This window comes from Camelina sativa, chromosome 11 (assembly GCF_030686135.1).
Source record: "Camelina sativa cultivar CO46 ecotype springtype chromosome 11, ASM3068613v1".
Classification (NCBI taxonomy): Eukaryota; Viridiplantae; Streptophyta; class Magnoliopsida; order Brassicales; family Brassicaceae; genus Camelina; species Camelina sativa.
Genome location: NC_141890.1, coordinates 40,241,267 through 40,267,604, shown reverse-complemented (window position 1 = coordinate 40,267,604; position 26,338 = coordinate 40,241,267). Strand labels below are relative to the sequence as shown.

Below are 26,338 nucleotides of genomic sequence, written 5' to 3'. Positions count from 1 at the left end.
AAAACAAACAACAAACATAACCATTTCTCATACATAAAATCACAAAATTAACAATATAAAATTTACAAAATAGGTTTTTCAAGCCATCATATTTAACATATGATTTTATTGCATAATATTTTATCTAAAATTTTTTTTTAAAACAATCATATAAATTATATTTTATTCTAAAATTATAATATAAATAAAAGAAATTTTAACATGTGCTCTAGCACGAATCCTAATCTAGTATTACTTGAATACGTGATACAAATTAATACATGTTATAATTACGATATTAGCTTCTTAGCTTCTACAAAATGCGGTAACCAAGTAGGCATTATTAATTACAATTTAGAGTATTTCTTTGTACATCACTACATATTAAACAATATTAAAAAGTTTAAAACGTTAATCAATTTTTTAAAAATTTCAATAATACTCTTGTAAAATGTTAAAATTGTATTTTAAAAAACATGTTAGATTACATTTTATATATCAAAAACAGTATCCAGAACTCCATTGTATTGAGACGCTTTGTTTTGGATTAGATCAGTTAAAAAACAGTCAACACAAAAAAACCACTAATTGATTTATCTTGGTAAAAACTTAAGTTGTTTATATGGTTTATTATTTGGTTTGAGAATCTTATTAGTTCTTACATGTCGATATATAACTAAAATATAAAACATATAAAAATATGCTAAGAATAAATAAACATATAAGTTCCTTTAGATTTGTTCATCTTATGAGCTTGCTCATTGACATTGGTGAAAATCTGTTGATAAAAAATTAAACATGTACTATGAAAAAGATAATTACGTTTATTAAAACATCAGCAATTCAGTATTATCTTTTTTTAATTGAACATGTAAAACTCAAATAAAAAATGGTATGCCAAAATTGTAATTCTTATCATGGACTCGGAAAAAAATGACAGTATTATGTGAAAGTTTTTTTTATTTGATTGTAAAAGGCGTCTTTTACGATCCTTGATTCCTTGTAAACAAATTTCATAATTTAATAGAGATGATCACCAGAAGAAAAAAGACTTCATCATTGGGTATAATTAAGTGGGGCAAGTTATAGATAAATATAATGTGGATTTCATATGTTTGGACTTTGGAGTATTTGTATCATGGTTGTCAACATTTCTAGCGTTCATGAAGACTGAAAAAAACAATATTTTACTAAAACCCAATTTTAAAGAATAAGTAGATGGTTTCAGATTATCGAGATTTTCCGGATTGACAGAGTAACACATGTATAAATTTTGCTAGTATGAACACATGAGTATATTGATCTTGAATCATACATGAGATTTATATTTATATTAATTCAATTATAGAGTTTATTGATCTTGAATCGTACAATAGATTTATATTTATTAATTCAATAATGAAGATATAACAATATAATTTATAGAGTATATGGGCACTCGGCGTCTCCGGCTTACGACTATTTTTTGTGAGATGGATAGTTTTTGGGGAAGAGATGAATTGTTGCATAATAGATGTTGATTGGATCTTACCTCTTCGGCCTGTTAGAGACCGGCACTTTCATCTCTTATGTTGGGCTTATGTAGCTCTGGATGAAAGTAGCGCACAGTTCACAATTGATTGACAACAAATTATGTCAAACTATCGATTTGGAATCTTTATAGAATGTGTAGGCCAAATCTCCAACAGTTTTGTGTAAACAGCTAAGGTGAATGGCATACGTGCTATTGGCCTTTTGTTGATCAGAATTTATGGTACATTGCGGTTCAAGATATCATTACTAATATAGAGGGGGAATATCATCGTTCCTTTCTTCTTATTATGATTTTCCAAGGAATTCATTTCCTTTTCGACATGGAATTAGATCAATTAGGGTTTTGGAGTCATGTGGAATCTATATTGTACCTACTGCCACAACCGAATTACCTCCCTAAGCCAAAGCATTAGCCAATATGGTTAAAAGGATGTCAATTTAGAAAAAAAAAAAAAAACCAATATGGTTAAAAGTTTAATACTGTTACATCGTAAATAAAGTGTCTTCACTATAGAAATGGATAATGTTGATTTACTTATTTAATTTAATTATTTACAGCATTTGCTTTAAAATAGAGATCTAAAGAAAATAGGAGGACGAAACTGTAAAAAGTGTAAAAACATTGATGGAGACAAGAGAGAAAGAGAACAAAAAAAAAAAAGATATTAATTATTTTTAGTTACATAAAAAATATAAGAAGACAAAACAAAAGAAATAAGCCTCAAATAATGGAGACGAAGTGGAGAGAGAAAGCTCCCACTCTCTCACACCCCAAACCCAAACCCAAACCCAAAGCTTCTTCTTCTTCTTCTTCCTCTTCCTCTTCCTCTCTAATCTGAATCCCCAAATCCCAAACTTAAAGCTCTCTCACTCTCTTTTATGACACAAGATCGCTCAGAAATGTCTGAGGACGATGATGACCAACGATCTCCACCGTTGGATCTACGCTCTGCCGCCATAGCTGAACCTTGCTCTTCCTCTTCCTCCTCCTCCTCCCTCGTCGTCGTCGCCGATTCAACTCCAAACAAATCTCGTAACTGTATCTCCTCCTCCTCCTCTGGTACCTTAACTTCGCAGCCTTTCCCTGACCATGTACTCGAAAACGTCCTCGAGAACGTGCTTCAGTTCCTAGATTCGAGATGTGACCGTAACGCTGCTTCTCTCGTTTGCAAATCTTGGTGGCGTGTCGAAGCTTCGACTCGATCTGAGGTTTTTATTGGGAACTGTTACGCTCTCTCTCCGGCGAGGTTGACTCAACGGTTCAAGCGTGTTAGTTCTCTTGTGCTTAAAGGGAAACCTAGGTTTGCTGATTTCAATCTCATGCCTCCTGATTGGGGTGCTAATTTTGCTCCTTGGGTTTCTACTATGGCTAAATCCTATCCTTGGCTTGAGAAGGTTGATTTGAAGAGGATGTTTGTTACTGATGATGATTTAGCTCTTCTTGCTGAGTCCTTTCCTGGTTTTAAAGAGCTTATCTTGGTTTGCTGTGAAGGTTTTGGTACTAGTGGTATTGCTATTGTTGCCAATAAGTGCAGGTAGGTACTATAAATGGTATCTTTTTGATTTAGTTTAGTGAGAGAGTTTTGTTATTTATGAACTTATGGAATTTACCAATTTTGTTTCAGAAAGCTGAAAGTGCTTGATTTGATTGAGTCTGAGGTCACTGACGATGAAGTGGATTGGATTTCGTGTTTCCCTGAGGATGTTACTTGTCTGGAGTCTTTAGCTTTTGACTGTGTGGAAGCCCCAATCAATTTTAAGGCGCTTGAGGGTCTTGTTGCTAGGTCACCTTTCTTGAAGAAGCTTAGGCTGAACAGGTTTGTGTCCCTTGTGGAGCTTCATCGTCTGCTACTTGGAGCTCCGCAGCTCACTAGTCTTGGGACTGGCTCATTTAGCCATGATGAGGAACCTCAGAGTGAGCAAGAACCAGATTATGCAGCTGCGTTTCGTGCTTGTAAATCTGTTGTTTGCTTGTCAGGATTCAGGGAGTTAATGCCTGAGTACCTTCCAGCTATATATCCGGTGTGCGCTAACCTCACCTCCCTGAACTTCAGTTATGCTAATATTTCTCCTGACATGTTTAAGCCCATCATACAAAATTGCCACAAACTCCAGGTTTTCTGGGTATGTATCCTTCTTGATCTATCTCGCCATGGTTCTAACTTATCTGTCACTTATTTCCTTTCGCCATATATATTGTTTGGATCAGATGGATTGAATGAACAGACTTGATATCTGTTGTCCAAAGAACTTGAGTAAATGCATGACTTGAACTTTTACAATGCAGGCTCTTGATTCTATATGTGATGAAGGACTACAGGCAGTTGCTGAAACTTGCAAGGAACTCCGTGAACTCAGGATCTTCCCTTTTGATCCTCGGGAAGACAGTGAAGGTCCTGTCTCTGAAGTAGGCCTCCAAGCGATCTCTGAGGGTTGTAGGAAACTAGAATCTATTCTCTACTTTTGCCAGCGCATGACTAATGCTGCCGTGATAGCCATGTCAGAGAACTGTACTGAGCTTACTGTGTTTAGGCTTTGCATAATGGGTCGACATAGGCCTGATCATGTGACAGGGAAGCCTATGGACGAGGGGTTTGGTGCCATTGTTAAAAACTGCAAGAAGCTAACTCGGCTTGCGGTGTCCGGGTTGCTTACAGATCAAGCTTTTAGGTATATGGGAGAGTATGGGAAATTGGTCCGTACTCTATCAGTGGCTTTTGCAGGAGACAGTGACATGGCTCTGAGACATGTCCTAGAAGGTTGTCCTAGACTGCAAAAACTTGAGATAAGGGATAGTCCATTTGGGGATGCAGCGTTACGGTCTGGTATGCATCGATATTACAACATGAGGTTTGTTTGGATGTCAGCATGTAGCTTGTCAAGGGGATGCTGCAAGGATATTGCAAGTGAAATGCCGAATCTAGTTGTGGAAGTGATCGGGTCAGATGATGATGATGAGAATAGGGATTATGTCGAGACTTTATACATGTATAGGTCGCTTGATGGTCCAAGGAAAGATGCACCAAAGTTTGTCGCAATTTTATAGAAACAAGAACATTTTGGTGTTGCCTATTTTGAAGAGAGAAGATGAATGAAATGGGTAGGTGTAGGAGGCTCAGATGATGATGATGGTGGTGGCATCAGAGAGGCACACTGCATGATTGTTGATGATGATGATGGTTGGGAGGATCGCATGATTGTTGTATCATTATTTCTTTTTAGTTTATTTTTGGGTTTAAAAGTTCTTATATTTGGTTGGTTAGGTGGAACAATGGATGTATGTTTTGAGAGCATCGATGTTAGTTAGACAGCTGAGTTGGTTCTCTTTATGTTTTCTTTTAATAAGCTGCTCTTTTTGGCTCTCTTAGTTGTTGTCAAGAACTAATGAGATATTTCTTTCCATTTTTAATTAATTTGAGATATTTCATTTATATCCATTAAAGTGTTCTGGTGGATTATATTTTGTTCAATTTTAGTTATTATTACTAAACTCTTATTAGAATCTGTTTGGTTCAGGTCGATGAAAAATAAAGGCGATAAATAAGCCAACTTTTTTACCATTATGCTATCTATCACTTTTGCAAATAAAGAGTTGAATTGTGATATATCTAGTGCATATCCTTTTGAATAAAAAAGTAAATGTTACTTTTAACCCAAAAAAAAAAATCAATTTGATTCGATTCGATAGAATTCTATTTTTTGGCTTCGTTCGGGTAAAACGTCTTATGCGTTGAAAGGGTGAGGGAACTCGTAAGTTGTGGTGGTGGAGAGAGATGAGCTGAGGTTCTTATCCAAAGGAAGACCTCTCCTTTTGCCTTTTTGTTGACAAGCCATCTTTGTCCCCAAAAGACTACATTTTTCAACTGACAAGAGACCCATCATTTATATTTCCTAAAGGTCATAAACCAAACTGAAATAATGCAAGAGGATGGTGACAAAAAAAACATATGATGGTGGTGCAATTTAGAGATAATTTGGACAAAGGGGCTTATATATTAGGATTGATGTGATCATCTTACCTACTCATTAAACCACTTAACTCCAATGTTTTTTTATAACTCCCATCATTTCATCCTTCATATCACTTTGTTTCCCATCCTACGGTCACCATTCGTCCTATCTCCCATCTCCACTCCCTCTCCCTCCAAATATTATTTATATTAATAAATAAATGAAATGAGACATTGGCTTAATTAGTTGGTTACATGCATTTGTCCTTGCATATTAATATGTCTCCTTCTACATTAACTTCTGAATGGTGAAGTTAGCCACTACCAATTTACCAAGTATTAGGTACTTTAATGGTTTGTGTAATGCGCAGATTTATACATAAGAGTGTCGTGTGTTTAAAAAGATTCTAGTGGTCCAACTATATGAGATTGTTTTGTTGCACAAGATTTATTCATGGAAGCTAGTATGTATTTTGACTATTTTCTGATAGCAATACAAGTATAATGATGTTTTGAACTTAAATTAATTCAAAGGTGTGTGACAGTCACTATAATTGCAGAATATTTATTCAGCTTAGCAAATTTTGTTTGGTTGTCAAGCAGAAGAGCTTAAATAAATCACATTATTAAGTGCTAAATTGGAAAACCACATCTATATATTCAAGTGACATTAATGGAAGTAAACCCCTATACAGCTACATATTTCATCTTTATTCTCATTGAATGGTTGATACGAAACCCAAACAGCCATCTTCTTCTACAGGGAGGAAGTAACGAGTTGAAGTCATGGAGCCAATCTATGAACTTTCCACGCAGGATCCCCGTTTACGTCTTGCAGAGAATACTGCAGCCTGTTTTCGACATTCATATGTTAACAAAACATTGACCATGGAAACTTTTTTGTGTTCTATGCCTAATTAAGAGATCATAATCCTCTTCATGCATCTCAATTTCAAGCTATTTCTGAAAATCTAGACCCCTGTTGCTACAGAAACCCGCTTTAGAAACAAGATAGGAGGTACCTATCATGCAAACGAGATGGCTGTCCCTGCCAAAACTCGAAAAGGTTTGGTTTAAGTCTGAATCCTCCCCAGTTTTTCGGCTTTGGTATCACACTTCTGCAAGCCAAAAACAAAGTCATGTCTCTGTAAGCATCAATCCAGAACATCGGATCAAAATGAGTTCTTTTAAGATTCAAATTATTCTAGAACTCACCCATCTGAATATTTTTTCGTCAGTTCTTGATACTCGTCGTATAGAACATGCCTGCCAGGTACAACAGAACTCTGATGGACACCAAAAGAAGAAGGGTAAGAACCCAAAACAAAATCTTAACATCATATGAAAATCTTTTGGTAACTGCAACAGATCACAAGGCACCTGTTTGCTAACAATAGCTCCGATCTGACTTCCTCTAGGACGACTATGAAAGTAATTATCGGATTCTGACTCGGGTATTCTCTCCACTGGTCCTTCAATCCTTACCTGGAAAGGTACAGTGGATATCAGTACTGCTAAAATATATTAATCGACCAAGTTACTAATTCTAGTGAATCAGTTGGTGGACCAACTCTTTGTAGAAGTGTATATTACTACAGTGCACCTCATATATGGATGTGCAAAGGACCAGCTAAAAACACACGGGGAGGTGAAGGAAGATAAAAACACCCACCTGCCGATTCAAACTTTCCCAGTAGAAAAGAAGCGCGGCACAAGGATTTTCTGATAGTTCAGAACCCTTTTTACTTTCGTAGTTAGTGAACCTGCATTGTACAATTTAAGCAAGTAAAACCATGTTGCACACAGAGATCTTCATACCCAAATATAAGCAGAAAAAGGAAGAGAATGTACTAACCAGACAAATCCATTCTCATCAAATCCTTTTAGTAAAACCATTCTTGATGAGCTGTAGCATAATCAGGCTAATCAGAAAAGATATGAAACAGAATGTAGACAGGCAAATTTCTGTTGATATAGCTTAAGTTGTACTCAAGCATTAACTGAGACTACTGAGTTCGCACATGATCAAGATGAGACACTAACATATATACTTACGACCACTTCAAAAAGAGTGAAATCTGCAAATCATGCAGCAAAATAGAAACCTAAGGCAGGTACACTTTTTTTTTGTATCACAGGCTGTATATCAGACAACAATTAGTTCAAAGAAACAACAGCTGAGTCCATCTCATCCTATTGCAGAAAGCTCTATAAAGTTCCACTTTCATAATACAGTTATGCTAGATAACATCTAAGAGATATGGACATAGAAAATCTTCTGAATCATGTTCATCAGCATATTGTTTCACGGAGTCGAATCTCCTGGAATATCAGCATACTTACGGTTTTTTGTCTTTGTTCGCTGTGCACAAAGCCATAGCATTTGTTTCTCTCAATCCAGCCGCAACTGCCTCATCAAACCATTTACGAAACTGCAAAAGAAGAAAGACCTGTATTAGAAAAAAGAATGCCTTATCTCTAATAAGAAACCACAATAACTAAGCAGTGAGTGGTCTAGCAGAACGAGTTATTGAAAAGCCATTAAGAAATGACCAAAAGTGAAAAGAGTAATATTACATCATATAACAAATTGACATGGGTGCAACAAAAACGCTTTACATCTTATTTAAGTTTCTACTCATTCGTTACCCGTGATTGGTGAACAATACAGATAAGCAAAGACAGAGCAATGAATTCATACCTGTACCGTAGGATCAGTTTCAACCTTCTCCTCAAGCAATTCTGGAGACACATAGTTCACTCTCATAGCAGATATGTCAACTTTCGGAGGTTTACCAATTCTAACACACATCGATGTCCCAGGGTAACTAGGAAGCTCGAGCTTATACTTTTCTGCAACAGAAGGTGGTACAAATCTCCCACCTAAAAAGTGATGAGGGCCACAAAATCTCTTCGCACATAATTTTGGGGCAGTCAAAGACACCTAAATAGAGTAAAAAGATTCAATTAATAAAGTTTTACTTATACATAACATGATAGTAACAAATGAGTAGTGCAAACATTTCGTCTAAGGCATACCAACATATCAGGTTTAATTCCTCCACCTTCATGGTCTCCTTCTTCAACGTGCCAGCCAGAGGGAATATCTACAGAGACGACGACTGGGTGTTTTTGGAGCGTCTGCTCATAGTTTTGCAAGGACATCAATCTCCGGATGAGATCATCGAAAGGAGGCCTTGGAGCACCTACATGTGCAAAATATTGACTCCAAATAGCAGTTGAAACATGATGCAATCATGCAAATGAGTATAGGTGCATAAGTGAAATATTCAAGACATAAATTCCAAATCCTGTTGTTTAAAATTTCGATGAGTTCACTTTCTTTTAGTCGTATCATGCTTTTGAAGAATTCTAACAAGGTAGGCAAAAGAATAGTTACCATGAAATGAAAACCCAAACATAGCATCTACAATAACATCAAAGTCCTTTGACAAGTCTTCCGGCAGATCATCAACGGAGACGAAAGGGACTGAGAGTGACTCCAACTACAAAAAAAGAAAATTTCAGCAGGCAGTGCAGTATGGAAACGTAACAGCTAACAGATATCATAAACTAAGCACTTGTTACAAACCTGAGTGACCAGTCCAGCATAAAGTGACTTGGCTGTACGTTTGGGATAACAAATAGACGGTTTATATCCAAAGTGGTGAAGATGCCTTGCCGCCACCAGACCATCACCACCATTGTTTCCAGGACCACAGATTGCTAGAACCCGACTATATTCTTCCGGTTTATAAACCTGGAAAACATTGCACACTTCAAATCCGATGTACATAGCAAGAACAAAGCTTGTAATGCTAGGATGAACTGTGATACTCACAAGCTTAGGTTCAATTAGGACAATAAAGTCAACTTATTTGATTAAAGTTATAGACTTGTGAGTCTCATCCAAGAGAGAGAGAGAGAGCTTTGGATGTTAATCGGTTCAAAGGTAAAAGCTTTGAGCTTTACATTGAGAAACGTACTAATGAAACTCCTCACAGGACTATCGAAACAAACACATTATGAGAATTGAGCAGGTGTCTAAATCTAAAAGTGGACAACGAATTACCTCAGCAATTGAAGCAGCGACGCTAAGACCAGCCAATTCCTGCAATAAGAAGATGAGCAAAATAAGCTACAAAAATTGGGGGGGGGGGAGAAGAAGAAGAGAGAGAGAGAAATGGAGAACCATGAGCTGATCAACGGAGAAACCAAGAGGACCCATCAAGGTCTCATCAATCTCAGCAGCTTCTCGCTGAGTAAGATAAGAGAGTGGTGATCCTGAATCCTGCATATTTGGCACGATGGATTTGGTACACAAAGTCCTAAACGAAGCGGAGCGTAGACGAGAGCCCTGGCTTGGAGGGAAGAAGCGCTGGGTTGATGATAAAAGAGCAGCAGAAGAGGAGAGAGAGAATTGAGGAGGAGAAGGAGAAATTGGGAGTGGCGGTGATTGGAGGAGGAGGAAGGTGAACGTCATTGCTCTACTACGCATCACATTCCTCATTTAGCCACAACAAAACCAATTTGGACCCAAACCAAACTCCTTTTAAAATAAGCCACTTTGTTCTCCATTTATGGCCGGCCTATATGGGTCCAATCTAACTCATGGTTAAATCTTTCATGAGTTTCTAAAGTTTGTGCTGATCTAAAATGTACATACAGTAGTATGTTGAATATATCATATACATAATAATAGTCTATGTTTGGATTTTATAATTTATTCATAATTTATACAATCTGAGTAAAAAAAATTTAAGACACATGCAATTTATTTTCATCTCAAATACAAGTTGATTACAAGATATAATAAATAAAAAAAAATTTAAATGTAGCTATAATTTAAAATGGAATAGTTTCTGTAACTTTTTACTCATAACAAGTACAAAGTAAAAAAAAACGTAGTATAATATGATTGCTTTCAAGAACTTCACTTTTCCCATTAACTCATGTGTAACATAAGTACAAAGAAATTAACGTAGATAAATATGACACTATTTATCTTTAAAGATTACAACAACAACTCAAAAATTTATCCAAAAAAAGAAAGTTGATTATCAAATTTCTTGAAACATTATCGAATTCTCTAAGATAAAATCGTTAAAATTGTATTGTTTTCATCTATTTTAATTCTTGTTTTATCATGTAAGTTTAATTTATGTTAAAGTGATACTATGTAAATTATATTCCTTTTTTTGTTGATACATTTTTGTAAATTAATATATATTTTGGAAATAATATAGGTGTGGTAAAATCTTAATCGAAGAAAGAAGTCAATGTGGACTATTCCGTTGATTTTAGAATATATGATCAACTTTTATTAGATTGTCCAAATCTTGGATTTTCATTTCCTAACATACTAATGAGATACTGTTGAGACGGTGCACATTATTGTTTTATATATAATTTTTTTTTGGTAATTGTCGTTTGTTTGTTGGTCATTGCTTGGTACAAAATATTAATGAAGCATTGTAATTTTTCTTTTGAAATACATACAAATAAAATTAATCAACTTAAAGTTATTTTTCTTGTATTGAATTTATAATAGATATCATCTCTAGTAGTCTGTCACACTTGTATATATCTATATGATATTATTTTAGTTGGTCTAATTAAATTGATTTATTTATGGAAAATTAGAAAAAGTTGAAAATAGTGTTGATGGTGCTTTCATTTTCTCAAATAAATGAACGCATTAACTTCTTCACATATAGTTTTATTTCACTAGATACAAAAATATACAAATTTATCTTCACTTAAAGCTTACCAATTCAAATCAGTTTTATTTAAAATATTAGTGAGATGATTTTATTGTAAAACTAAAAAACCAATGTGACATTATAACAAACACTTAAAGCTTACCAATTCGAATATAGAATATAAAATAAACATTTACATTAGATTTTATCTTTATTTAAATTCTTACAAAAATACAAAAGTATTTCTTATTATAAAAAGTTCACAATGTTAGCATTTTTAAAAAATAAGAACAAACAAAAAAAAATTATAATCTGAAATAAGAAATCTACTACATATTAATTTAATGTTGGATTTTTCATATAATTATTTTCATACAAATTGAGTAAAGTTGAAAGGCATAGGTCATTTTCAGAGTTAATTACTAGATATGGACTTTTTCAATGGCATTTATAGTTTTTGCCATTTCACCTTAAAATTTTTAGATTTGCTATTTTTTAAGATTTAAAAACACAATTTAACATATTATGTTTGTGTTTTCTTGGTTCCATTTTTTCTTAGGGTTTAGTATTTGATATGAAGTATGTATTTTAGCAAAAATAATTATAAAAACACACATTTTGAAAAATAAAAAAGGCAGATCTATAAAATTTAAGTGAACATGGCACATTCATAATATTTGATTGAAAAATGACGAAATCTATAATAATCCCGTCATTTTCATCTTAAATAATGAGTAAATTTAAAGCACCTCTATCCGTTAAAATGATGGGGTGTCATTAAATATAAAATTAATAAAATTTGAGAGAAAATAAGAGAATGTAAATATTTGTGTCTGGCCAAAAACTCTTTAGACATAATGTCTTAAACATTTATCATTAATTTGTTTTAAAGACCTTCCTTTGAAGAGGATGACCACTAAAGATGGTCTTAGTGGCACTTCCTAAATTGGGTATTAAAAAACTTTCTTTGTAAAAAAAAAAAAAAAAAAAAAAAGCTTTGTCCCTCCATTTACTTTTTTTTTTTTTTTTCTTTTTTCATTTGTTTATTCAAAAACTGTAACAAAAGAGAGGGAGCTAAAACAGTGTTGGTCTGAAGAAGAAGCTCTCTCTCTATAGATCCATCTCTCTTCCATGGCTAATCTCAGTCATTGTAACTGATCTCTCTCTCTCTTTCTCCCTTTTGTTTTAATTTTACTTTCTCTCAAATCGATGCATCCGAATCATACCCCTAGAAGAACGAGAACCTCTCTGTTCCAAAGATCCAAAACGTTACCGACGCACTCGTATCGGAGATTTACTACTCCTGTGATTCCCACCTTCAGATATGACGAAAACGACGACTCCGTCTCCTCTGATCTCCACCGTGACGAAGAAGGTGATTCTAGTAACTTCACGGCAGGTCTCAATTGCGAGGAGAAACCAGTGGCGGTGCCGAGTCAATCCCCGAGTCAAAGGATAACTCGGTTGTGGACTCATTTCTCACTCACTCATTTCGTATGTTTTTTTATATGTTTTCGAGCTTTTTGTCTCTTTGTTCATATATTGGTTCTTGTATTTTAGCGTTGTTGTATCCATTGATCTAATGTTCTGTTTTACTTACTATTCTTGCAGCTCAAGTTCAGTTGTTCGTTTTCTTTTACTTATGTCATGTTTCTTCGGGCTAAAGTTTCAAGACTTGAGGTATATGTTTAATATTTTCTGATTACAAGATCAAAGAACCAATATTTCAAATGATATAATGATAAGTGTTTTGTTTTCTTGTCACAGGCAGAGAACTTTATCCTTCTAACAAGATGTAACAGTAGCAGAGTTCTAGGAAGTGACAACAACGAGATTCTACACATGGAAGAAACCAATTCTAGAGCTGTTGTTTTCTTCAGTGTGATTGTTACCTTTGTGTTACCGTTTTTGTTGTACATGTATCTTGACGATCTTTCTCATATCAAGAATCTACTGAGACGAACAGATCAGAAGAAAGAAGAGGTTCCTTTAAAGAAAAGATTAGCTTATTCATTGGATGTGTGTTTTTCAGTGTATCCATATGCTAAGCTGCTCGCTCTTCTGTTCGCGACAGTGGTTCTTATAGTGTATGGTGGCTTAGCATTGTATGCAGTTAGTGACTGTGGAGTCGATGAAGCGCTTTGGCTGTCGTGGACTTTTGTGGCGGATTCGGGAAGCCACGCTGATAGGGTTGGTGTTGGAGCGAGAATAGTTTCAGTGGCTATTAGTGCAGGAGGGATGTTGATATTTGCTACAATGCTTGGACTTATTTCAGATGCTATCTCCAAGATGGTTGATTCTCTACGGAAAGGGAAAAGTGAAGTTCTTGAAAGCAATCATATACTAATTCTTGGATGGAGCGATAAATTGGTATGCCTATTATAATATATTTTGCTTTTACGTGTTGTTGTCTTTGGCTATAAATAGTTTACAAAATTAGAGAAATTTTTTTGTGTGTAGGGTTCTCTCTTGAAGCAGCTGGCTATAGCAAATAAAAGCATTGGTGGAGGTGTTGTGGTGGTGCTAGCAGAGCGAGACAAGGAAGAGATGGAGATTGATATTGCCAAATTTGAATTTGATTTAATGGGAACGTCGGTTATATGTAGAAGTGGCAGTGCACTTATACTCGCTGATCTGAAGAAGGTCAAGTTTCTAAAGCTTAAAAATTGCATAAGTCTTGGCTGGTGGTGAAGCTTCTGACAGTGAAAAACCTTTGATCTACTGATAGGTGTCAGTTTCAAATGCGCGTGCTATCATTGTACTAGGATCTGATGAAAACGCAGATCAGGTTTGTTTATTGTTATGTATCACTGTCTATTCTATGGTGTTACAGTTTCTTTAGAAGTAATAATCACTTTCGGATAACTTTAAACAGAGCGATGCACGTGCCTTAAGGGTTGTACTCAGTCTTACAGGAGTAAAGGAGGGTTGGAAGGGTCATGTTGTGGTTGAAATGTGTGATCTGGATAACGAGCCATTGGTGAAGCTTGTTGGTGGAGAACGCATTGAAACAGTTGCAGCTCATGATGTGATTGGACGCCTTATGATACAATGTGCTCTTCAACCTGGCCTTGCGCAGGTTAGTCACTTTCAAGTTAACTAAGTGAGGTAAGTCTATAAGTATTCTTATGCTTTTAACTCTCCCTTAGTTTGTTCCTTCTTTCTATTGTCAGATATGGGAGGATATTTTAGGTTTTGAGAACGCCGAATTTTACATAAAGAAGTGGCCTCAGCTTGATGGTTACCGTTTTGAAGATGTCCTCATTTCATTTCCCAATGCGATTCCCTGCGGAGTTAAGGTTGCAGCAGATGAGAAGATAGTTTTGAATCCTAGTGACAACTATGTTCTTGAAGCAGGAGATGAAATACTTGTTATAGCCGAGGATGATGATACTTACGCTCCTGGTCCACTTCCGGAGGTATGCTTGCTTAAGTTTATGTAATTTATGCATACATCATTTGTTTCCTCTGTGGTGCTTCCATGAAAGTTTGTGTTAACTTTTGTGTTTGGGGTGGGGATAAGTTCTAGTACAATGCTTGGACACCTTGAATCTTCTTACTATATAACATATGCCTTGGGCAGTATGTACCATATTATATAGTTCATTATTTACATAGATATTCATATTGTAGGTACGGATGTGTCATTTTCCTAAAATGCAGGATCCACCAAAATATCCAGAGAAAATACTATTTTGTGGATGGCGCCGTGACATTGATGATATGATCAAGGTATATCAAAAGAGAGAGGATAACTATAGCATAAATAAGTAGTAAATATTTGTCCCATGCATTGATTAGTTATGAAGCTTTTTTAACTCTATAGGTGCTAGAAGCTCTGCTTGCGCCTGGATCTGAGTTATGGATGTTTAATGAGGTTCCAGATCAAGAAAGAGAGAAAAAGTTGACAGATGCAGGACTAAACATATCCAAATTGGTGAATATAAAACTTGTGCATAGGCAGGGTAATGCAGGAGTCAGGCGTCATTTAGAGAGTCTCCCTCTAGAAACTTTTGATTCCGTAAGTTGTCTTACATTTCTTCCTCTCTTTCTATTTGATGTAACTTGTGAGAATAGATATGCCACTTTCCCACCATCTTCATGATTACCAACCAAATCAAACTGCAGATCTTAATTCTTGCAGAACAGTCACTAGAGAACTCTATTGTTCATTCAGACTCTCGATCTCTTGCAACACTTCTCCTTATTCGGGATATACAGGTACATGCCCTATGTCTTTTCTATTTAATACTCAGCTTTTGGTTTTTAGCATATTAAAATCTATATGCATGCATGTTTCTTTAGCACATAACATATATATTGAGTACTAATGGAAGCTGCTATATTCTATTTCTAATCAACAGTCGAAAAGACTTCCATACACAGATGCAAAGTCAAGTGCTTTACGGATATCTGGATTCCCTAACTGTTGTTGGATCCGTAAAATGCAGCAAGCTTCAGATAAATCGATTGTGATAAGTGAAATTCTTGATTCAAGAACAAAGAACCTTGTATCTGTTTCCAGGATCAGTGATTACGTACTATCAAATGAGTTAGTTAGTATGGCTCTTGCGATGGTCGCAGAGGATAAACAAATAAACCGTGTTTTGAAAGAGCTTTTCGCGGAAAAGGTACATAAGAAAAAGGAACTTACTTTGCTTTTTTTTAGAATGTAGATTATGTCAGTTTGTGCTGATGAGTATAGTCATTTTTGTTGTTGTTGTTGCAGGGTAATGAATTGTGCATAAGACCTGCAGAGTTTTACATATATGACCAAGAAGAGGTTTGCTTTTATGATATAATGAGAAGGGCACGTCAAAGACAGGAAATCATAATCGGTTATCGCCTTGCGGGGATGGACCAAGCTGTGATCAATCCTACTGATAAATCCAAGCTTACAAAATGGACTCTTGATGATGTTTTTGTAGTCATCGCCTCAAGTCAGTAACTTACAAAACCGTAGATGATCTCTCTGACCATTTGAACACTCCAAGAAGAAGATTATGGTAAAGTTGAGTCCCCAATTTTTCCGCAACTTGGCCTGCTGACTATATTCTTAGAAGAAGCAAGAATCAATCTAGACCGCAATTTATTTTAGTCACTACTAAACAGAGACAATTATTTGTACAGTAGAAGACCAAAACACTCACTCTTCAATAAAAATCTGTATCTTGTTTTAGTTCTACCACATGAAAAGCACCAACTAGACATTTTTTGATATGCAAGAACAGAACAAAGTGGTTGCTCAATTGAGTTTTGTCATGAAAATTCAAATTGAATAACCAAAACAAAACAAGATGTGAACCATATTGAAGATATAAGAATTTTGGTTGGGATAACAAACAAAACAGTCTCAAGCTCTTCTTCTTCGTTTCCTCTTCCCTCCGTCGCTTTCATCTGAACTAGAACAAGATAATGAGTCTGAATCAGAACCAGAACTGTCAGATCCTGATTCTGATTCCGCAACTTGCTTCTGCTTTTGCATGATGAGGCGTGGCATGTTCTTCAGATACTCCCTGAGATCCTCTGTGATGCCTCCAAGACCAATGGCGGTAAAGAAGTTGATCGCAAACCTCGTGTTCTTTGGATTATCTTTAGGGAAGATAGATTCAAATGATTCCTGCATTGCTGAATCCTGAAGCCTCTCATTAAGTTCCTTAATCCCCAAGTCGTCTGATAGTTTCTGCAATCAACACAAAATTGTAATCAAAATAGCACAAGAATCTTTAAAAAAAACAGCAGTAATATTCATAGGTTCATATTAGACAGCTCTGAAATGGTAAAATGAAAATTTTCATGTTGAGGATAATATAAAGTTACCAGGAAAAGGATCTTAGTGAAGATACGAGATGAGGAAGTTGTGTCCTCTTCGGTTAACCTAATGTAAGCAAGAACATGCCAAGGGAGAGCATCTGTGCCAAGTAAATGAGCAAAAAACGTAGCCACGTTATGCAACTTGTTTGTCTCAAGACGGTGACTCATGGCATACTGCTGAACAAAGCACTTCTCAAAATTCGCTTGATGGATCTTGTTGATCATACATAAACGCTGACCCAACAAACCGTAGTAACGAAGATAAGTTCTCTCCTGAGAGCAACATTCCAAGATCATTATGCATAGTTCCATCTCTTGTCCTGGTTCGAGCTTAATGTTATTAAGTAACTTGTGACCTGCTTCTTCAAAATCAACGCTTGACATAATTGTCAAGTATATTGTCCTCCTTAGATCAACAAGATTAGTCTCTGTCTCGTCTCTTATTCTCATTTCTTCTTCTTCAGAGTCATCATCTTCCTCCTCATTGTTATCCTCTTTACTATCATCACAGCCGTCATCTTCATCTTCAGACTCCTCACCGAGTAACTCTTTCTTCAGCGCCTCGTATTTTTCTTCCTTGTCAACAAAGTCAGGATCAGGACTGAAAACATCAATACTAGTTTCAGGATCAAGTTCTTGATCAAGAGAGACATCGTGTGAATATTTTTCTTCCACGAGATCTAGCTCTGGACGAACCGCCGGATGTCCCTGCATAGAGTAAAACCATTCACACAAATTATTATGATGCCTTAACAACAAAAGCATATACTGTAAACTCCATCGCACAACCTATATAATAATATCAGATTCAAATCTATTGTGTCTACGTACCTGAAATTTTTCTTTCCTAGTAACAAAGAGATCTTCAATCAAGTACTGAACTCTCTTATCAATGTCTCCCTCATGCAGTATACCACGAAACCCATCAAAAATCCCTGTATGAGATAACAAATTGGAATAGCTTAGAAACGCAAATAAAAGCAAGTGAAACAGGTGAGAGACAGAACCAAATTTTCAACATTACATTTTGATGATTTATGTATAATGCTTACCATTCACTCCTTTTGGTGTAACGTCTTGCAGAAACGCGCCACACTCAGTCACGAACACAACAGCCACCTCGACACTTTCATCAGTAGGGTTTTCAAGAAGAATAGCGACTAATTCAAGATCAATGATTCCCTCAGCGACTTGTTGGTTTACTAGATGAGCTATGAATTTAACAGCAGCAAGCAACTGAGGCTTGTCGTTACGCTTATACGCTCTCTTAAGCTGCAAAACTACCCTTTGCAATAAAATTAACGCAACTTGAGGGAACTTGGAGTTGATAACAGCGACTAAAGCTGCAAACACGTCAGTGAAGCCAGGTGATGCCATCTGAGACTTGATACAAGAACGGCAGAAGAGTCCCCTGCCTCTGATGAGATTCTAAGAAAAGAGTTCAGGGATTACGTTCTTGATGTTGCTTGCGTTAACCTTGTTCACTAGCCCGTTGATGCTTTTACGAAGAGCATCCCATGTGAGACGTTGGTACTCTACGCTGCTCTTGTCTTTCACATCACGCATCATGCGCCCTAGCTTGAAGGGAGGAATATAAACTCCACCAGTCTTATCTCCTCCACCAATGATATCAAGATCACGTCGCGAGCTCTTACGGTTCTCGTGATCATCAGAAACCCTAACCCTACGAACAACGTGTTCTGTCTCCATTCTCGATCGCCTAGCCATGGATAATAAAAGTAAGAACCTTTCTCGACGATAACGAGAGACAAATCCTATAGCCTATCCAGCGATCTGAACAATCGCTAAAAGATCTGAAATCGGGCGAGCAACCGTGATAAGATGATCTGAGAAAAGAAATCTTTCGATTTGGGTTTATGTTTTGGCCTTTTGAGTACACAATACGATGTCTTTTGATAGTTGCTCTGAAAAGTAAATTATTCTTTTATTTTATTTATTAGTATTGCAATTGCAGGTATACATCCAAAAAGATTAACAGTTTTATTTAGAAACTCAACTTTTTTAATACAATTCTGGTTTGTCACATTTAATATATTTAAAGTATATTATTATGTTATAATATTTATACATTTAAAGCAGAAATTTAGGTGGGGTTTTGTAACACCCGTGAACAAAAACTCTGGGTTTTGGGGGTGGGTGTCGATCGACACCACCCAATGTTATCTGGTTTGATCAGATTGATTTAATCGTCGATTTTGATCGGAGAAAAAACCACAAAACCGGACTTTTAAGTGAGAAAAACTACCTAGGTCGTGTTTTGGTGTTTGTCTCGCCGTTTTGTTTAGAGGAAACAAAGAGAGAAAATTGTTCTTGAGGTTCTAGAGGGAGATTGTGAGATTTCAAGGCTTTGTGGGTGAGATCTTGCTGTGGGAGTGAGGATTCAAGGCTAGGAACGTGTGGGAAGCTTGCTGGGAGTGTGGATTCGTTCATTGTTGGTCAGAATCTTCCTGCAGAGAGGTGAGTGCATGACCATGGTTTATCTAAACTAAGATCTCTAGCTTTTTGTGATGTTGTGCTTATGTGATTGTTTCCGTTGAGTTTCCTTTGGTTTTTTGTGACTGTTGTGGCTGGGTTTGGCTTATGGGAATGCTTGGAGCGGATTGGAGGAGCTTGGAGGCGAGATTCGGAGTTTCTGATCGAAGGGAATCGATGCTCGGCATCGGTGTCGATCGACACCAGTTGGGGTGTCGGTCGACACCTACGCGAGGACGTCTCGACAACTTTAGCGAGTGTCGATCGACACCATGTGGAGGAGTCGGTCGACACCACTAGGGTTTCGGGTTTTGTCGAGCACGTGTCAGTGTCGATCGACACCACCTGGTGTCGGTCGACACCTTTCTTCAGTTACAACGATGACGTGATGCTTTGCATACTTCCTGGTTTGTTTGTATTGTTTGTTGTTTGTGGCATGTAGAGATCTTATTGCTTGAGTGTATAGCCCAATAGATGGGAGGATTGCCTTACTGAGTATTTATCAAATACTCATGTATCTCAATATGTGTTTGTGGTGCAGGTAAAGGCAAAGTGTGATCGTGGAATCAAGGCAATGAAGAAGAGAATGTTGTCTGGCATTGCTAGAGTTGGGTCATTAGAACATTGTTAGGTTGCTGGTTTCATGTTTCCTGATGATTGATTATTAGATTATTGTTATGGTTTAATATTGGTTATTTATTTATTGGATATTTATTTAGTTATTGGTAATTGTTATTCCACTGTTGGTTGTGATTGTGGTTAGGTAGCTAGTGGATATGAGACCACTAGTTGTAGTTTATTTATTATTTTTTTATTATATAAAAAAAAAACGGGTCGGATGGGCGATCACAGGTATAATTTCTAGTACTATGTCTTTGTGAATTCTTAGAAGTTCAGATTTTATGTTTGCATGTGATAAAATGTTAGGTTCTCAACACATGAGGTTTGTGTAGGGACCTTGTTGGTGGGCGGGTTTCGTTATGTTTGATTCTGGAGCTTCTCATAGCTTCATTACTACGGAGTGTGCAGAGAGCACGGGAATCAGAGGAGATCCCGGAGAGCGTATATGAGTTGTTAGGGTTGCGGGTGGCAAGTTCCTGAGAGTTATTGGACGAGCTAGAGGGGTTGATATTCATATCGCAGGAGAGTCGTGGCCAGCGGATTTGCTTATCAGTCCAGTGGAGTTGTATGATATTATTCTCGGGATAGATTGGTTGCATCGGCATATGGTGCATTTGGATTGCCATTGGGGTAGAGTGGAGTTTGAGCGTCCAAAAGGGAAGTTGTTTTTTCAGGGTATTAGACCGACTTCAGGGAGTCTCGTGATCTCGGCCATTCAGGCTGGGAAGATGATCGAGAAAGGCCGTGAGGCTTATTTGGTTATTATATCTATCCCAAAGTCAGTTGGGAAGTCTACGGTTAGCGGTATTTAGGTTGTGGAGGAGCTTGAGGATGTGTTCCAGTTATTGCAGGGATTACCACCATCTCGGTCTGATCCTTTTACGATTGAACTGAAACCAGGGACGACACCGTTATCCAAGGCTCCTTACAGGATGACTCCAGGAGAGATGGCAGAGCTGAAGAAGCAGTTAGAGTATTTGTTGAGCAAGGGATTCATCCGTCCTAGTGTATCATCGTGGGGAGCGCCGGTGTTATTCGTTAAGAAGAAAGATGGGAGTTTCCGCTTGTTTATTGATTACAGGGGTCTCAATCGGGTCACTGTGAAGAACAAGTACCCTCTCCCCAGGATTGATGAGTTGTTGGATCAGTTGAGGGGTGCTACTTGGTTCTCTAAGATGGATCTAGCGTCGGGTTATCATTAGATACCGTTAGATGAGGCAGATGTGAGGAAGACTGCATTCAGGACGAGGTATGGACATTATGAGTTTGTGGTGATGCCTTTTGGTTTGACTAACGCACCAGCAGCGTTTATGAGATTGATGAACAACGTGTTTCAGAAGTTTCTGGACGTGTTTGTCATCAGTTTCATCGACGACATCCTGGTTTATTCTAAGAGTCTTGAGGAGCATGCAGTGCATTTGAGGGCAGTTCTGGAGAAGCTGCGGGAGCAGAAGTTGTTTGCTAAGTTGAGCAAGTGCAGTTTTTGGCAGCGTGAGATGGATTTTCTGGACCATTTTGTGTCTGCAAATGGGGTTTCTGTAGATCCGGAGAAGATTCAGGCTATCAAAGATTGGCCTAGACCGCAGAATGCTACTGAGATCAGGAGTTTCCTTAGTATGGCAGGTTACTACAGGAGGTTTGTGCAGGGATTTGCGAGCAGAGCACGTCCGTTGACTAAGTTGACAGGGAAAGACGTTTCTTTTGTGTGGTCACAGGAGTGTGAGGAGGGCTTTGCAAGCCTCAAGGAGATGTTGAGATTTCTAGAGGGAGATTGTGAGATTTCAAGGCTTTGTGGGTGAGATCTTGCTGTGGGAGTGAAGATTCAAGGCTAGGAACATGTGGGAAGCTTGCTGGGAGTGTGGATTCGTTCATTGTTGGTCAGAATCTTCCTGTAGAGAGGAGAGTGCATGACCATGGCTTATCTAAGCTAAGATCTCTAGCTTTTTGTGATGTTGTGCTTATGTGATTGTTTCTGTTGAGTTTCCTTTGGTTTTTCGTGACTGTTGTGGCTGGGTTTGGCTTCTGGGAATGCTTGGAGCGGATTGGAGGAGCTTGGAGGCGAGATTCAAAGTTTCTGAACGATGGGAATCGATGCTCCCAATTGGGGTGTCGGTCGACACTAATGCAAGGACGGCTCGACAACTTTAGCGAGTGTCGATCGACACCATGTGGAGGAGTCGGTCGACACCACTAGAGTTTCAGGTTTTGTCGAGCACGTGTCAGGGTGTCGATCGACACCCTTCTTCAGTTACAACGATGACGTGATGCTTTGCATACTTCCTGGTTTGTTTGTATTGTTTGTTGTTTGTGGCATGTAGAGATCTTATTGCTTGTGTGTATAGCCCAGTAGAGTGTCTCACTGAGTGTTTATCAAATACTCATGTATCTCAATATGTGTTTGTGGTGCATGTAAAGACAATGTATGATCGTGAAATCAAGGCAATGTAGAGGAGGATGTTCTAGGGACTCGATTGGATGTTGTCTGGCATTGCTAGAGTTGGGTCATTAGAACATTGTTAGGTTGCTGGTTTCATGTTTCCTGATGATTGATTATTGGATTATTGTTATGGTTTAATATTGGTTATTTATTTATTGGATATTTATTTGATTATTGGTTATTGTTATTCCACTGTTGGTTGTGATTGTGGTTAGGTGGCTAGTGGGTATAAGACCACTAGTTGTAGTTTATTTATTATTATTTTTTATTATTAAAAAAAAACGGGTAGAGTCGTTTCAGGTTTATTGGTTCTATGATTTTAATGGATTTGGAAATCCAAACAAAAAAGTTAGTAGTATTTTAGGGTAAGAAGCTCAAAATAATCAAAATCCTTTTCATCCAATATTATTGGGCAAAACAATATATTACAGCTTCATACCAAAAAAAATTTATTTTATGTTACAAAATTTAAAAACATATGTATATTGAAGTTGATATGGAGCCCATTGTCATTACAGTTTATAGTAATAATTATCTCTATTTTGTATTATAAATATGAATATATTGGTTCGAAATACACTTTTTCTCGTAAAAACTCTCTCTCTCTTAGCTTTCCTCTTAATGTATATACTTTCGTTTTCTTTATATTATCTAAATTTATTTATGATACAAAATTATTAAACCAAAACAGTTTAGATATTTATAGTGTCAAAATAAGCGAAAAATATAGTATTTTTAGATCTAATCAAAGTTCCTTGATTCATTAGTTAGTTAAACAGATTTTGTCTGAACAAATGAGAAAGAAATCTATATAATAACAATCTGAATAAATACTAACAACAATTGCGATTTTTTGTTGTATATTTCGTTAAAAAATTATTTTTATATGTTTTTTAAAAAAATCATACAGTTGCGATTTTTTGTTGTATATTTTGTTAAAAAAATATTTTTATATGTTTTTTTAAAAATTCATACAGTTGTAACTATTCATTATAGAGTTGTGTCTTTTCATAATATTTTATTCATATTTTTCATCACAACTTTTCGTTCTAACTTATTTGTCTATTTAAATAGTCATGTTTTTTGAACTTTCGATATATTTGTCTCTTCTTCAACAACTAACAAATTATTGTTTTCAAACAAATTTTCCGTTTTATGTTGAATCTAAATAATTTGAATATTAATATTCAATATATTAAACATTATTTTATAATCTAACTAAAAGTTTTAGAAATGATTATAAAAATATAGAAATTTAATACAACTTAATATATAGTTTACAGTTGTGTTTATTTATCCTAACTTTCATAGAAAAGAAACTATTTTCATATTTAAATATAGTTTTCTTTTTAAAATTTCTGTATTTTTATTTTGGTTTTCGTTGATAAATTTTCACTCATTATTAAATATATTTTATTAATTATAATAATTATTAAAAATTGTATTTACTTATTATAACCATTATTTTAATATTCTTAGTTAGGATCAATTTGTCATAATAGTTTTTTACTAGTAAATATAAATATGAATAATTTTTATAATGTTTGTAGCTCTTAAACATAATTCTTCATAAAATTATATATTTATAATTCTCCACAATATTTTATTATTATAAGTTTTTATTTTGAACGCTTGACAACCTTCATAGAGAGCTTGATTACCATCTGCTAACAAATCATCAAATGCTTCCTTTTGCTTTGATTGATCAGTGGGCATACTAGCAGATTCATTAAAACTAGTATCCATACTTGGAAAAGCATCTCCAAGTAGATTTCTAGTTTGGTTTTCAATCGTCGGGTTATGGAGCATGTTATCTACATTGGATTCAGATTCTAATCCAATGGTGTCTTCATGGAAATCTAATTGTTCTCCATGTAGATACCAATTTGTATATGTTGGTAGAATACCATGACATATTAAATCACCCTCAACATCAACCCTATGCTTGTATTTAACCAGGCAGCAACGCTGGCAAGGACATTTTATCATCTCTTTCTTAATATCACTAAACGCAAAATCCAGTTCTGTAATCTTTAGATAAACGATGTTTTGTGATCCAAGACTTGTCCATTTTATAATCAATCTACCAATAAAATAACCCAATTATCAATTTTGACCATATTTCACATATAAACAATCAGTCAAGAGTTAAGAAGATTTAAACCAGTATAATAAGAATGTATTACATTAGACCAAAAGTAACAAAAATCTACTGATTTGTAAACTCTAACCTTAATACAGAATGGATTTTATCAAATCAACGTAAACTAACTATTTGTAAAATCAAATCATATAATTTTTGTATACTAAGCAAAACACTTTGGACTGTACATTAAAAACAAGGAATCATTCCATAAAAATATGCGAGAAGATATGATGGTTGGTACCTTTGGAATGAATCTGTTTTGCCACTGGTTTCTAATGTGCCTCTGTCTTTTTGTTGAGAGTTGTAAGGCCTAAGCAACTGCAACAAAGCCACAAAGTAAGAACATTAGTGATAATCCAGCCATACGAATTTTTCACGAATAAGTCTCTTAAACAGGAATTTTTCACGAATAAGCCACAAAGTTGTGATTCAAGTAATTGCTAACAATCAATTTATGAGCTTATTTCATTCAAAACAGGTTACAAAGAGTGATAAAATCCAAAGCAGATTACAAAGAGTAATTCACAGAATCATAAAAAATTCACAAAAAAAAAGAAAAGAGAGATCGAAAAAACTTAATTCAAGAGAAGATATACAGAGATTTGAAACATCTTTTTCACGAATCGAAAACTTCTTCACAAATCAGTAGAATCGAGCTATTTCATCACAAAGACACCAAAATTTTAAGAAATCTATCTTCGAACCTTTCAAAATTTGAGAGCAGAGATGATTTTATCGTCAGAACTGAACTCCAATCGGGATTTGGACGATTCCGAAGTAATCGAAGAAGCAGAATAACGAAAAATCCTATGATTGATTTGAGTTTTCCGCTTTCGATTTCGACATCGGTGGAGAAAAATATCTGTAACGAAGGAACTGTTGAAAGAAAAAGATGAAGCAAAGAAGGACGTTTAGTCTAAAGATTTTTTATTTTTATTTTTTCTGGAACGATGTCGTGTTATTGAGTTATTGAGTTTAATTTGACCACCGAAGTCCAAATAGTAAAAGGGACGTTTAATTAAGCCCAATACAAACCAATGCAGCATAGAAAATAATTAAATTATTCAATTGATCATTTAAATCAACTTACGTCAGTTTGATAACCGACGTTAATTTCCTTCCTATTTTTTCACTTTGCGTCGGTTCATGCAATGTCGTAAATTAAGCGACGTGATATAGCGAATTTCTTGTAGTGTTCCTAACTAAAAATGATGTACACGTATCGATACTTACTAATGAATTTGCATGGTTACTTGCACCAACAAGCATATGTTGTATATATCACCCACAACAAACAACAAATTCAGTCATACGTACCATCTAGTGGAAAAGCTTTTCTTTTTAGATGTCTAGATGTGACAATTGAATTAAGTGCCTCGCAAAGAATAGGATTTATAAAATGACATACATGATAAACAGAATTTATATGATCAAAGTTACTACCATCAATTTTGTCACTAATTTGTGTATTGCGCGACAAAATTCGGTAAAGATTAGAAAGTTAACATATAATGTGTGGACAAAGTCTTATCAATATGCTTATATAATATTTTGCGAAAAAAAAATGCTTATATAATATTTAATATGGATGATTGGTTGTTAGTACACTTTCACAAAGTGTTGAAGTACATTATTATTTTATTGAATTGTGAGTTTGAATAAG

At 35.8% G+C, this 26,338-nt stretch overlaps 4 protein-coding genes across 11 annotated transcripts; 2 read left to right on the top strand and 2 right to left on the bottom strand.

Annotated features, from left to right (window-relative positions):
* The first annotated feature begins 2,189 nt into the window (after window positions 1–2,189).
* Window positions 2,190–4,949, top strand: LOC104728751 (transport inhibitor response 1-like protein). Its single transcript, XM_087474415.1, has 3 exons — window positions 2,190–3,047; window positions 3,138–3,636; window positions 3,800–4,949. Exons 1-3 carry the CDS (start codon window positions 2,392–2,394, stop codon window positions 4,556–4,558), a joined length of 1,914 nt encoding a protein of 637 aa, XP_087330541.1. The 5' UTR covers window positions 2,190–2,391; the 3' UTR covers window positions 4,559–4,949.
* A 1,058-nt stretch (window positions 4,950–6,007) lies between these two features.
* LOC104725505 (pyridoxine/pyridoxamine 5'-phosphate oxidase 1, chloroplastic) lies at window positions 6,008–10,120 on the bottom strand. The gene is made up of 13 exons (XM_087473448.1): window positions 9,655–10,120; window positions 9,535–9,573; window positions 9,055–9,222; window positions 8,863–8,968; window positions 8,502–8,668; window positions 8,164–8,406; window positions 7,806–7,894; window positions 7,318–7,368; window positions 7,135–7,225; window positions 6,843–6,947; window positions 6,678–6,748; window positions 6,485–6,580; window positions 6,008–6,313 (listed from the first exon to the last, which is right to left on the bottom strand). Exons 1-13 carry the CDS (start codon window positions 9,970–9,972, stop codon window positions 6,247–6,249), a joined length of 1,611 nt encoding a protein of 536 aa, XP_087329574.1. The 5' UTR covers window positions 9,973–10,120; the 3' UTR covers window positions 6,008–6,246.
* A 1,959-nt stretch (window positions 10,121–12,079) lies between these two features.
* Window positions 12,080–16,352, top strand: LOC104725502 (putative ion channel POLLUX). Of its 7 annotated transcripts, none has more exons than XM_087471794.1 (13): window positions 12,206–12,658; window positions 12,776–12,844; window positions 12,932–13,147; window positions 13,266–13,534; window positions 13,625–13,807; window positions 13,893–13,952; window positions 14,040–14,243; window positions 14,338–14,583; window positions 14,798–14,896; window positions 14,991–15,185; window positions 15,293–15,385; window positions 15,529–15,795; window positions 15,894–16,352. In XM_087471794.1, the coding sequence occupies exons 4-13, from the start codon at window positions 13,403–13,405 to the stop codon at window positions 16,110–16,112; spliced, it is 1,698 nt and encodes a 565-aa protein (XP_087327920.1). In that variant the 5' UTR covers window positions 12,206–12,658; window positions 12,776–12,844; window positions 12,932–13,147; window positions 13,266–13,402; the 3' UTR covers window positions 16,113–16,352. The 7 variants fall into 7 exon arrangements, 5 of the variants coding, with proteins under 5 accessions (XP_087327916.1, XP_087327917.1, XP_087327918.1 ...); XM_087471793.1 differs by having other exon boundaries at window positions 12,246–12,658; window positions 13,239–13,534; XR_015571078.1 differs by having other exon boundaries at window positions 12,080–12,658; window positions 12,932–13,534; window positions 15,309–15,385.
* Window positions 16,286–25,660, bottom strand: LOC104725503 (uncharacterized). Of its 2 annotated transcripts, none has more exons than XM_019233187.2 (6): window positions 25,380–25,660; window positions 24,917–24,993; window positions 18,031–18,698; window positions 17,810–17,913; window positions 16,985–17,686; window positions 16,286–16,847 (listed from the first exon to the last, which is right to left on the bottom strand). In XM_019233187.2, the coding sequence occupies exons 3-6, from the start codon at window positions 18,353–18,355 to the stop codon at window positions 16,518–16,520; spliced, it is 1,461 nt and encodes a 486-aa protein (XP_019088732.2). In that variant the 5' UTR covers window positions 18,356–18,698; window positions 24,917–24,993; window positions 25,380–25,660; the 3' UTR covers window positions 16,286–16,517. The 2 variants fall into 2 exon arrangements, with proteins under 2 accessions (XP_019088732.2, XP_087327921.1); XM_087471795.1 differs by having other exon boundaries at window positions 24,917–24,985; window positions 25,380–25,589.
* Between the last annotated feature and the right edge of the window lie 678 nt (window positions 25,661–26,338).

Coding starts and splice junctions, on each gene's coding strand:
- LOC104728751 (XM_087474415.1), top strand. CDS start 2,392: ATGACACAAGATCGCTCAGAAATGTCTGAGGACGATGATGACCAACGA. Junction 3,048..3,137: donor ATTGTTGCCAATAAGTGCAG/GTAGGTACTATA, acceptor ATTTTGTTTCAG/AAAGCTGAAAGTGCTTGATT. Junction 3,637..3,799: donor ACAAACTCCAGGTTTTCTGG/GTATGTATCCTT, acceptor TTTACAATGCAG/GCTCTTGATTCTATATGTGA.
- LOC104725505 (XM_087473448.1), bottom strand. CDS start 9,972: ATGAGGAATGTGATGCGTAGTAGAGCAATGACGTTCACCTTCCTCCTC. Junction 6,948..7,134: donor GGGAAAGTTTGAATCGGCAG/GTGGGTGTTTTT, acceptor GTACCTTTCCAG/GTAAGGATTGAAGGACCAGT. Junction 6,314..6,484: donor CCATCTCGTTTGCATGATAG/GTACCTCCTATC, acceptor TGTCGAAAACAG/GCTGCAGTATTCTCTGCAAG.
- LOC104725502 (XM_087471790.1), top strand. CDS start 12,374: ATGCATCCGAATCATACCCCTAGAAGAACGAGAACCTCTCTGTTCCAA. Junction 13,808..13,892: donor TACTCGCTGATCTGAAGAAG/GTCAAGTTTCTA, acceptor ATCTACTGATAG/GTGTCAGTTTCAAATGCGCG. Junction 15,796..15,893: donor AAGAGCTTTTCGCGGAAAAG/GTACATAAGAAA, acceptor TTGTTGTTGCAG/GGTAATGAATTGTGCATAAG.
- LOC104725503 (XM_019233187.2), bottom strand. CDS start 18,355: ATGGCATCACCTGGCTTCACTGACGTGTTTGCAGCTTTAGTCGCTGTT. Junction 17,914..18,030: donor TACACCAAAAGGAGTGAATG/GTAAGCATTATA, acceptor TATCTCATACAG/GGATTTTTGATGGGTTTCGT. Junction 17,687..17,809: donor CTAGGAAAGAAAAATTTCAG/GTACGTAGACAC, acceptor TACTCTATGCAG/GGACATCCGGCGGTTCGTCC.